Source organism: Bos javanicus, chromosome 11, assembly GCF_032452875.1.
Source record: "Bos javanicus breed banteng chromosome 11, ARS-OSU_banteng_1.0, whole genome shotgun sequence".
Classification (NCBI taxonomy): Eukaryota; Metazoa; Chordata; class Mammalia; order Artiodactyla; family Bovidae; genus Bos; species Bos javanicus.
Genome location: NC_083878.1, coordinates 11,477,179 through 11,489,347, shown reverse-complemented (window position 1 = coordinate 11,489,347; position 12,169 = coordinate 11,477,179). Strand labels below are relative to the sequence as shown.

At 52.5% G+C, this 12,169-nt stretch overlaps 1 protein-coding gene across 3 annotated transcripts in view; it reads right to left on the bottom strand.

Annotated features, from left to right (window-relative positions):
- RAB11FIP5 (RAB11 family interacting protein 5) overlaps positions 1-12,033 on the bottom strand; it is a 43,400-nt gene extending 31,367 nt beyond the window's left edge. The window contains exon 1 of one of the 3 annotated variants that reach the window (XM_061431926.1): positions 11,432-12,033. In XM_061431926.1, coding sequence (XP_061287910.1) covers positions 11,432-11,862 — 431 coding nt within the window. In that variant the 5' untranslated portion in view covers positions 11,863-12,033. The remainder of the gene's footprint in view (positions 1-11,431) is intronic. The other 2 variants (XM_061431924.1, XM_061431925.1) reach the window with 2 other exon arrangements.
- Positions 12,034-12,169: the final 136 nt, after the last annotated feature.

The window sequence follows — 12,169 nt, the reverse complement described above, 5'->3', positions numbered from 1 at the left end:
GTAGCTTTGACTATATGGACCTTTGTCAGCAAAGTGACTATCTCTGCTTTTTAATATGCTAGTCTAGGGCTGTCACAGCTTTTCTTCCAAGGAGCAAGCGTCTATTAATTGTGTTGCTGCAGTAGCCACATGCAGTGATTTCAGAACCCAAAAAAATAAAATGTCACTGTTTCCACATTTTTCCCCACCTATTTGCCATGAGGTTACAAACATACATTGGACATCTGCTTTAATTATTAGAGAAAAGACACTAACAAAAGGTAAAGCATGCCCGTGTTAAAAATAAAGATTAAATACTTCTCTTCTTGGGACACCAATGCTCATAAATTCTCATAAGTGAAAGTCACTCAGTCCTGTCCAACTCTTTGTGACCTCGCGAACTATCCAGTCCATGGAATTCTCCACGCAAGAATACTGGAGAGGGTAGCCACTCCTCTCTCCAGGGAACCCAATGCTGGTCCCCCTTTAACGATAAGATTCCCTTCCCAGGTGCAAGGCCATGCTGACTTGCTGTGTGCATGCTTATGGGTGGATGGGTGGAGATCTTGACATGTATCCCTGACTTGTTTCATGTTCTTTGTTCTGACAAGATATATAAACTTGTGCTGGAAACCATGCTTCTCCAGAGCAGTTTCTCTAATCTGGGAAGTGGGTGTCCAGGCTAATCCTGAGTTTGGCTCAAACGAAATTCTTTCCTATTTTTATAATAGGCTGTTTATTATTTTCATTGACAGATGCCAACACTCATACTGGGTCTTGAATGATGGGTCAGGAGGCAAGGAGGCAGGTGCAGAGACACTCCAGGTGGGAGGAACGGAATATCCAGGTGCTGAGGGTTAGAGAAGTGAAGATGGACAGAAAGGTGCTTTGGAGCAGATAGAGGAGACTGCCCCAAACATCATGCTAAAGAGCTGCAGCTTTCCTCTGGGCCTGGAAGAGCACTACAGGGTAGGAAACAAGGATAAGACCTATGGCCGCTGGGCTCTAGGAAGAGCACAGGGCAACAGGGAATGGGGCAGGCAAGAGGTGAGGCCGCAGAGCCAGCCACAGAGCTGAACCCAGGACAGGCCCCACAGCCAGGCTGACGCAGGCAATTCCCTGTGCCTTAGCAGTTATTTCTCATCATAAATTAATACACTGGCATTCTGGCTTATAAAAAAGCTGAAGCAGCTAAGTCTGCAGGAGATGTTAAAAAAAAACTGCTTAAACTAGGACAGGAGCAATGGGGAGGGGAAGGAGTGGCACTCCTGGGCACAGCAGAGCCACTCCACCTGTGCTGTCACTGCTTACTGACAGCACGGAATGTTACTCACCTTTCACCCCCACAACCCAGGGACTGGGCCTGCTCTAACACACGCTGGGTAGACGAGATGGCGTTGACAGGGCTTAGCTTCAGTCCCAGAAATAGGTTGGGAAAACTAATTATTGTAGGAACTTCCCTGGTGGTCCAGTGATGAAGAATCCGCCTTCCAATGCAGGGGATGCAGCTTTGATCCCTGGTCAGGGAACTAAGATCCCACAGGCCACAGGGCAGCTAAGCCCATGTGCCAAAACTCAGAGCCCACGTGCCCTGGAACCTGTGCACCACACTAGCGAGAAGCCCACATGCTGCAACTAAGACCCAATGCAGCCAAAAAGTAAATAAATTTTCTAAAAAATAAAATATTTATTAAAAAAATATTTTAAAGGAATAGTGGGAAAACCTCAGTTCAGTTCAGTCGCTCAGTCGTGTCCAACTCTTTGTGACCCCATGAATTGCAGCACACCAGGCCTCCCTGTCCAACACCAACTCCTGGAGTTCACTCAAACTCACGTCCATCGAGTCAGTGATGCCATCCAGCCATCTCATCCTCTGTCATCCCCTTCTCCTCCTGCCCCCAATCCCTCCCAGCATCACAGTCTTTTCCAATGAGTCAACTCTTCGCATGAGGTGGCCAAAATACTGGAGTTTCAGCTTTAGCATCATTCCTTCCAAAGAACACCCAGGACTGATCTTTAGAATGGACTGGTTGGATCTCCTTGCAGTACAAGGGACTCTCAAGAGTCTTCTCCAATGCCACAGTTCAAAAGAATCAATTCTTCGGTGCTCAGCTTTCTTCACAGTCCAACTCTCACATTCATACATGACTACTGGAAAAACCATAGCCTTGACTAGACGGACCTTTGTTGGCAAAGTAATGTCCCTGTTTTTGAATATGCTATCTAGGTTGGTCATAACTTTCCTTCCAAGGAGTAAGCGTCTTTTAACTTCATGGCTGCAGTGATTTTGGAGCCCAAAAAAATAAAGTCTGACACTGTTTCCACTGTTTCCCCATCTATTTCCCATGAAGTGATGGGACCGGATGCCATGATCTTAGTTTTCTGAATGTTGAGCTTTAAGCCAACTTGTTCACTCTCCTCTTTCACTTTGATCAAGAGGCTTTTTAGTTCCTCTTCACTTTCTGCCATAAGGGTGGTGTCATCTGCATATCTGAGGTGATTGATATTTCTCCCGGCAATCTTGATTCCAGTTTGTGCTTCTTCCAGCCCAGCGTTTCTCATGATGTATTCTGCAGAGAAGTTAAATAAGCAGGGTGACAATATACAGCCTTGATGTACTCCTTTTCCTATTTGGAACCAGTCTGTTGTTCCATGTCCAGTTCTAACTGTTGCTTCCTGACCTGCATATAGGTCTCTCAAGAGGCAGGTCAGGTGGTCTGGGATTCCCATCTCTTTCAGAATTTTCCACAGTTTATTGTGATCCACACAGTCAAAGGCTTTGGCATAGTCAATAAAGCAGAAATAGATGTTTTTCTGGAACTCTCTTGCTTTTTCCATGATCCAGTGGATGTTGGCAATTTGATCTCTGATTCCTCTGCCTTTTCTAAAACCAGCTTGAACATCTGGAAGTTCACGGTTCACGTGAGGAAAATCCTCAGTGAGCTGTAAGACAGGAGACCCAGGTTCTAGTCCTGGATCTGACTTACAAAGTGGCTTTCAACCACCCGCTTCACCTCTGTAAAAGAGGGATGATCAAATAAGCCAGTGAAGACGGGGAGAAATACCAACTCAAACTGTGTAACTCAGAGTTTGAAGAGCTGGCTGGAAAAGCTTTCCCCAGAGGCTCCTCCATCTAGATGCCTTCGCTTCTCCCCAGATCTCCGGCCGGCCGACCTCCTCACACACCAGCAGATAGGATGCAGGGAGAAGGCCAATCCCTTACGGCTCTCAATGCTCACAACCTAAGCCTGCCTTTGATTTGGTATCAAAGGTAAAAACTGCAAGCCAGACTCAACTGCAGGAGAGGACAGTGCCCCTTTATCAGGCCAGAGATTCTTACCACCTACTCTGGCTCTGGGCAACAGTCCTCAGAGCCCAGAACTGTCGTTTCATTAGCTGCCCCTGCCTCCGTGGGCATGGGCTGCTTGGGCTCGCCTCAGCCCAGTCAGGCTCAGCCTCCCCCCTGCCTAGGCACAAACTTCTCGAGCAGTCCGCACCCCTCCTCCTGCCGTAGGCTCCAGAGGTCAGTCGCTGTCAGCTTGCCTCAGGCAGAGGCCAGGGACCCATGCCTACTTGGAGACACGTCTAACCACACAGCAACAGGAAGTATGGACAGTTGAAAGCATGATGTATGGGAAAAGCACTGGGCTTGGGGGTCAGAAATCTGGCTGCCACTAATGAGCTGTGTGACCTTGAATAGGTCATCCCACTCCTCAGACCCCAGTCTCAACATCAGTAAAAATGGGGGTCAGCCTGCCTGCCCTCAGGGAAGAAGGAAATGAGGTGATGCTGGGAAAGCACTCTGAGAAGTAGGCCAACCCACACATAAAGATTTGGATTTACTGTCGGGACCTTTTATGGGCTGTCGTCAGCCCTATGGGAGGAAGGTGGCCCAGGACCAAAGAGCGATGACCCTGCCCAGGAGAAAGGAGAACCAGCGAGATGACCCTCCCAGGGGACTCTCTGGGAGACAAGGGATAAGGAAGAAATTCGACTTACCCACACTCCCCTCCCCGGTGCTCCTAACCCAATATTCACCCCGAACCAGAGTCCTGAGTTCCAGAGGATAAAACTAAGTATGGCCGTCCCCCTGCTAGGGTCTCGGTTCAGACACAACAGGTGGCGTGCTCAGTCCTTCAGTCATGTCCGACTCTTTGCATGGCTCCTCTGTCCATGGGATTTTTCAGGTTCCTCTGTCCATGGGATTTTTCAGGCAAGAATACTGGAGTGGGTCTCAGTTTCCTCCTCCAGGCAATGTTCCAGACCCAGCGTCTCCTGTGTCTCCTGCATTGCAGGCAGATTCTTTACCTGCTGAGCCACTGGGAAAGCACCACAACAGGTGGACACAAGCAGTAACATCCCTCTGTGGGGAAGCCAGGCTGATAGTAGGTACAGAAGCGTGTGCATGAAGAAAGCTGCGTTTGTGCAAACACAATGTGAGGGGGAGAAGAAATCTATAATGCATTGGCTTTTAAAAGTAGATGAGATCTGGTAATGCTGGCTGCCTCCAGAGAAAGGAGCTAGATGACTCAAGGTCAGGGCAAGGAAAATTTTTCACAGTGTAACCTCTGTATCTTTAGAATTTTTAAACCAGTAAACTACTCAAAAATAAATGTGAAAGAAAGCCAGGCTGTTTTGCTGAGAGAAGCACATAGCTAAACTAACTCAGCTCCCCTCCACTCCCTTTCCTGGCCCAGCCCATCACACTTCCCTTCCCTTCCAGAGGGGCAGTCTCCCTCCCAACTCACCCAGCCCCTATCACACCTCATCTGTCATTCAAGGCTCTACCTCCTACACACGGTCCACCCTGATCACACCAACCCTGGTGAGTTGGTCCTTCTTTTGATCCTTTCTCTCATACTTTTTATATACTGCTTTTTGGTTAATTACCCTTCCTGTATTAAGTCTTGCCTCAAACATATTTTTGCCTTCCTAGGGAAAGGGCTATAAATTTTCTTTCTCATGTTTCCTCCAAAGCCCTAACCTTGGCACAGTGGTTGCCCAGTAATTACTTACTAGATGTTGAACAAAAGAAAGAAAGAAAAAAGCAAACCACCGCATGACTGTAGGAAGAGGAACCAGATGGCTCGGAGGGTTCCGTCACAGTCAAACAAGCATGTCATTTTTTGGGGAAAGGTCAGGAAGTCTTGTATCTGGTGATGATATCCCAAGCCCAGCTATACTGTACAAGTCAATGAGAGCAAATCTCCCTGGGGTGGGGGGTGGGGGTGTCTGGGGGCGAGGCAGAGCTTTCCAGCCCCTCCCTCACTCGTATGAGATAGTGTAGTGGCAGTGATACCCTCTTCCCCAAACGACCAGGCAACACCCCCATCTCCTGAGAAAGATATGACTAGACACGGAGCTGCAGACTAAATGCACTTATCCCAGCCAGTCAAGGCCTCACACAGGAGAAGCATGGAAGGTCATGCTTCCAGAGCCTCCAAGCCTGACTACAGAGATGGACTTTGGGGAGGAGAGATGAACCCTAAGGAGGGCAGCTGCTTAACACCAGGTTCCGTGCAAAGCTGAATGCTGGGAGACATGAGGGAAGACTCAGACGGATGGTGCAGCATGGTGCTGAAGAGCACAGAATCTGGAGCCAGACTGTCTGGGTACAAGCCTGACGGCCGTGTACTAGGTACCTTTAGAAAAGTCACTTCACCTCTCTGCGTCTCAGTTTCCTCACTTGTTAAACACAGTAACAATAGCTACATCTCAAGAGGTTGTTATAAGCTGATGGAAGACAAATCCTCAGGACAGCGTCAGCACCTAAGCAGGACATAATCAATGATACACTAGACAAATGAGGCAATGACAATTCTCCAAAAACAAGTGCTACGTGCGGTCTGTATGGGAACTCAGAGCAAGTTGGGTGGCAAACGGGATCCCTGATGGCCAGCCTGACAGGTCTGGGGTACCTCCTCCTCCAGGAGGCCGTCCCTGACCACAGCTGAGCCCAGGGATTCTGTCTGCTCTGAAATCTCCAGTGTTTCCTGGCTAGACCCCAAAATACAGCACCTCGCCATGGCCCTTCCTCCAAATGTGGGGTCTATCCTCCTAATAAGACTGCACTCTCTGAACATGCAGGCTGGGGTGTCCATGTGCTCCCCTCCTTTCAACTCCCTGCCCAACCGGTGGCCTCCCCTGGCCTCTGCCCAGGCAGAAAGGCCTGTGGATTAGACTGTTCCTCAGCGTCTCAGAGAAGTCCCAAGGCCCCCTTCCCTATCCCAGTGGAAATGTCCCCATCTCCCTAAAACCCCTCTGGCACTTCCACAGAAACCTTGGGATGCACTCAGGGCCCCAAGTGCCATCTCTTCTTTACCCCAAATCCTTCAGCCCTTCAAGCTGCCAGGGCCTAAGAGAAACCACAGAGCCCCACCCTTCCTAATTGCTACATAGCTGAGGGCCTGCCACTTGCCCTCCCAGCCTCCATTTCCACATGTCTAAGCACTCTGACGGCTCTGACATTAGAAGTCCACTGTCAAGGTCAGTGTTTCCATTTCCCACCCCTGGGGTCAACTGAAGGTCAAGGTGGCCCCTGACAACACCCCTCCTCCCCCACACCACCAGCACTATCTCCTGGGAGCTAAACTAGCTTATTATGCTCACTGAGGAGCCCTGGGCCCAGCCCCACAGGCCAGCTCAGTCAGAACAAAGCCATCAGACTCCTCCTTGACAGAAGTGCCAGGTGCAGAAAGGACCCACTCCATGGACTTATCCCTATTACTTGGCCATGAGAAAGGGCAAGGCTTCTTCACGACCACACCAGTTTGCAGAAGACAGCCCTGAGCAGGAAAAAAAAATAAGGTACAGACTCCCAGAGAACACACAGAGCTCCTGTCATTGTGTTAATCTTCTGTCCCTGCGCAGGGTGGGAATGGCAGGGGAAACACCTGGCGAGGCCAGATGACCCTTTCAGTGTCGCTGTTGCTGGCGAGTATGTCACAGCACCGGGGCGGCAGCAATAAAGAGAGCAGGCGGCCCCATCAGAAGAAAGGCACAGCCCTCAAGGTCGTCCGTATGGAGCTCTGCTGAGTCGCGTCTGTCCCCGGCTGCCAGCAGGGAGGGGAGGACAGGGCCAGCTGCGGAGGGAAGGGAAGCTGCTGTGCTTGCCAGTCTGACGGGAGAGTCACTTCCACCCCTCCCCACACCCCCAGACGCTGCTGCTCAAGCAACCCCAAATAAAAACTGCCCCATAACTCAGGGAATGCAGCCTCCCCAAGTCCTAACTACTGCTTTTAAGAACAGCCACACCCTTCCCAGCAGCCAAGCAGACTTCCCCAGAGGCCAGGTCTGAGGCTGGAGCAGGAGCCAGGGCCAAGGACCCTCATGGCCTCAGCTGCTTCCAGAGGAGCAGTCACAGCTGGAAACCAGCGGGGATGAGGCTGTGGGTCCTGCACCATCTGTCTACAAGAGGAACATGCAGTCCATCAGGAGGCTAGGGGACAGGTGGAAGCCCTCAAAGACCATGCCACCTTAGACCAGCAGGCTACACTGGCTTCAGGTGCCTCTCCCAGTGCCCAAAACCCTCCTCGAGGAGGTTTCAGGCCACCATCGCCAGCCAGGCAGAAGGCTCAGGTCTCCAACCTAAGACCTCCACAGCCACAGGCCCCCCTGAGGCCCTCATAAGATCAATGAGACAGGTCTAACCAGGGCTGATCGAGCCACTTAGAGGGCCACAGCTGCAGCCTGTCCATGGTCCCATTTTAACCCAAATCGAGGCCACAGATGTGGCCTTTCCAAGGAGCCAGACTGTAACCCTCTGTCCAACAGGCCCAGGAAGGGGGTTCTTTTAAGGAAGGGACCATTTTTCTGCACACAAGTACCCACTGGGGAGTACCACAGATGGCACTGAGGTACAAACCAGAAAGGACACATCTAAAGAAGCTAAAGCAGGAACTTCCTGCAAGTCCAGTGGTTAGGACTTGGTGCTTTTCACTACAGGGGCCTGGGTTTGACCCCTTGTTGGAGAACTAAGATCCTGCAAGCTGCTTGGAGTGGCCAAAGAAGAGGCATCTCTTGGGGTTTTCAGACCCACGGTGAACCATGAATGGTTTTACTGAAGGGAAAGGGTTATAGTTAGTTTGTTTCGACAATTTTCTTTTTAATCAACTGGAAGCCTCCGGTGAAATCCCTCACCTCAAATAGCATCCCACTGACAAAGCAGCTTCGGGGACTGCTGAGGTATCTAGTACCCTTGCCCTCATCATCATTACTATCACACAAGGAGGGCCCTGGGAATAACCCAACACGAACATCTTGAAAGCTTGCTATGTCTCTAGGACAATAATAAGACTTTTAGAGACACCACTGTATTTAACTTGTACAATTCTATGACTGTTATCACATATGACCTTTTCAGAATTGAAGAAACAGGTTAAGTAACTTGCCTGCTAATAAGTGATAGAACTGGGAAATCCCAGTTTTCATGTTGCTGCTGCCCTGCCAAGAAAGATGGCTGCAGAGATCTAAGGCTGATCTGAGTGTGGCTCTAGAACTGCAAAGGGCTCCCAAGACTAGCCCAATTCTCAAAACTCCAGCAGCAAAGAGAATGGTGGAGGGCTGGGAAGGGCCAGGTCATTTCATTAGGAGCTCTCATACTTCTGTGAGTACCCTGCCACCACAGTGCTGGGGCTTCCCCAGGTGCTAAAGTGAAAGAAAGTGAAGTTGCTCAGTCGTGTCCGACTCTTTGCGACCCCATGGGCTGTAGCCTACCAGGCTCCTCTGTCCATGGGATTTTCCAGGCAATAGTCCTGGAGTGGACTGCCATTTCCTTCTCCAGGGGATCCTCCCAACCCAGGGATCAAACCCAGGTCTCCCGCATTGTAGACAGACGCTTTACCGTCTGAGCCACCAGGGAAGTCAACACTTCCAAGGTGCTAAGTTCTGTATTATCTCCTCCTGTCACGTGAGAGGCTCCTCTAAGACAGGGGACATCTCCCAGATCATAGCTACCAGGCTACCAAAACCTCTCTCCACCATCACTGCTGTTCACTGACCACCAAACACGTCCAGGAACTAGGTGCTCATTTCATCTCTTATATCAACCCTGTCAAGATATGAATTAGCCCATTTTACAGATGAAAATACTGAGGCACCAAGAGTTTACTTGACTGGCCACAAGGTGGCAGGTTTGGGAAGGGAATCTGCAACTCCACAGGCCCCTCCTCTTAAGCTTGAGACTGCTTTTCCCTAGTCAAGTGCTGTCTGGGCAACCCAGGGCCATCTGCTCTCCTTAAGAGCACCACAGCTGGTTCCTGGAGTTCTTTGCCACCATTATCCAGAGCTGAGGAGGGCACACCCCAATCCTCTCCCCACTGGAAAATGTGCAGACTCACTGTCTTAGCAGTTCACGCCAAGGTGCTCCAGGAAAGGCCATGAAGAGTGGCCATTAGAGCCAGTGGTGGAAGGTGCAAACTAGAGCAGGGGTAGCAGCCCTCACCCTCTGTCAATGGGCATGCTGTTTGGTCCCATAAACTAAAAGATTGGGCTGATTTCACAGGCATTTCTGCTGCCCATAAGTCCCCTCCTCCTGCCCCCTCCAAGTTCTATAAATAACTTAGGTCAATGCATCACAGGAAAGGCAGCCAGGTGGGTGTGGAAAGATCCTGTGGAAAAGATGACTTCTCTAAAGTAAATTAAAGCTCCCACTGAGATCAAGGGGTAGTAAGTCCAGTTCTCCAAGAGGGACTGTCCTTGGCTGAAAACAGGTGCATGCGGGCCGAAAGACAGGGACAGCTCAGTTAAGACCCAGAGGCCAAGAAGAAAGCAAGAGCAGGAACTGAAAAAAATCAAAGCCCCTCCCCAACCCCCTCCACCCCCCGCAAGTCACTGACCTCACAGAAGCCCCTCCCCACAAGCCTAGAGACATTGTGTCTGTGCTCTTAGTCGCCCCTCTAGGATTCAACACCCCCCTCTCCTCAGCCCGGGATGTGTTATCTACCAGTCTGGTCAGATTAGCTGAGAGGTGGAGATTGAAGGACCAGGAAAGAAAGGGGTGGAATTAATTTTGGGGCAGGAGCCTCTCCAGGAAAAGAAAGGGCTAAGAGAGCCAAAGAAGAGCTTTCTGCCCCACCCCACCCCCTTGGGCTCCCTGAGCCAGGCTGGGGGGAGAGGACAGAAAAGGGGAGGGAAAAAACAAAAGGAGGGCCAAACTATACCACATGATCCCACAGCCAGCAACCAAACAGCAAGTCAGGAGGGAAGGCGAGGCCAGGGGAGGGAGAGAGGGAGCTAGGTCACAGCCCTCCCCAAACCCGCCCTGTGCTAACTGGTTTCCCACCAAAGCCACAACGAGCCATGAAGCCCTTCTGTACCCATGTTTTTAAAGCGTTCAAGGTCAGATCTTTTCTGTCCAAATCCTGCTTTCATCTGGGTCTGTACCAGGCTCAATCCTTCTCCAGCAAGCCTTCCTAGATTGACTCAGTTGGATGCCATTTCACTTGGGCAAACCTTTCCAGCACCTGTCCCAACCCCTTACCCTCCTCATCCAGGAGCCATGGGACCCCTGACCCCCAAACCCTTACACTCCCCATCCAGGGGTCATGGGACCTATGGGTGGCATCACCCCAGTTAACTAAGTGAGAGACCCACGGCTGGTTGTCAGGCCTGGAGACAGGCTTCCAGATCCTGCCCAAGCCCAAAACAGGAAATGAGGCTCCAAGTCTGAAGCCTTGATCTTAACACAGGGAAAGTTAAATGCTGCCAAAATAAATGATTAAAGAAAAAAATAATAACTCATTGGCCTTTCTAGGTATAAGCGACTGGGAGACCATCTCCTGCTATGCCTTAAGCACATGCTGCCTCCACCTCAGGCAGGACACCTGAAGCCTACCTAACTAATGCGTTTCCTTCTTAGAGGTCCTCCTGTTTCCTGATCAGGGACACGGAAGAGGAGGTTTTGGGGCGTCTCTAAGCAGCAGAGGGCATCCGAGTGCCAGGAAGCAGCAGATGCCCTCTACAGCCTCTAGATCTGGTGTGGCGCCTCCGTTCAATCGCTGCCCTCCTCTCACAGGGCGAGGCAGCGCCTCTCCACTTCCCTGCGGGCCCGGTGTGGAACAGGCGTCCGCAGGCAGTTACCCTCCCCTTCGAAGAAAGTGGGGCAGGCCCAGAGGCCCCAGGAATGGGCCCCAGATTTTCCTTCTTGAGGTTCCCACAGCCCAAGAGTCTCTGGATCCCACTCCTAACTTCACTTGACAATCTACTCCTAACAGTAGACCACCATTCTCAACCCCCCAGGCCTCCCAAAGATCTGCCAGCAACCAAACACAGCCCAGAGCACACTTGGGGGCCGGAAGGAGACCCTATATGTGAAGAACCAACTTGTCGGTTTACGCCCTTGAGTGCCAGGCAAAAGGGCGCACCGCCCGGGCCAAGGTGTGGGGTCCTGCGTCCCCCAGCCCCGCCCCGCGAGGCCTTTAACCGTTTCCGCTCCCCCGCGCCCGGCACTCACTGAGTGTGCTGGGCGCGGCCTGCGCCGAAGACCTCATCCAGCGCCACCGTGGCCTGGCCCAGGAATTTGTCGACGCCGATGAGCGAACGGTGCATGGTGGTGAGCACCAGCTGGCAGGCGGCGGCTGAGCCCGCGGCCCAGGGCGCCGGGCCCGCATCGGCCTCCTGCGCCCGTAGCAGGCCGTCCAGGGCGCCGGGCGGCAGCTCGAAGGAGCACTCCTCGCGCCACTCGGGACATCCTGGCGTCTTCTCCACCACCGACGTGCTGTACTTCTCGCGGCCCACCTGGATCACCGTGTAAGCGTCGCTGGTGCTGCCCGCGCCAGAGCTCTTGCCCCGCAGCCCGCGGGCCCGCAGCACCGTCACCTGGACGTGCGTGGGTAGCCAGCGGGAGGGCCCCGCCGCCGGCTCGGCACCCCGCACCAGGGCCATAGTGGGTGAAGCGGCGGCGAGCGAGGCCTGGCCGAACCAGGACCGCAGACACCCGGACCAAGTAAGAAACTGGACAGCGGCGGAGGGTGGCCAGGAGCCGGCTCGGAGCGCCGCCGCAGCTGCGGGTTGGGCCGGGCCAGGCTGGGCCGAGCCGGCCGCCGCCTCCCCGCCTCCCCGGCCGCCGGCCGCGCCGCGACGTCAGCGCCCCGCCTCCCGCCCCGCCCCGCGGCCGGCGACCCGCGACTAGCGACCGGGACCCGAACCCGCGCGATAGTGCGGCAGAGCCGGGGGAAGGTGCCAGCCACGC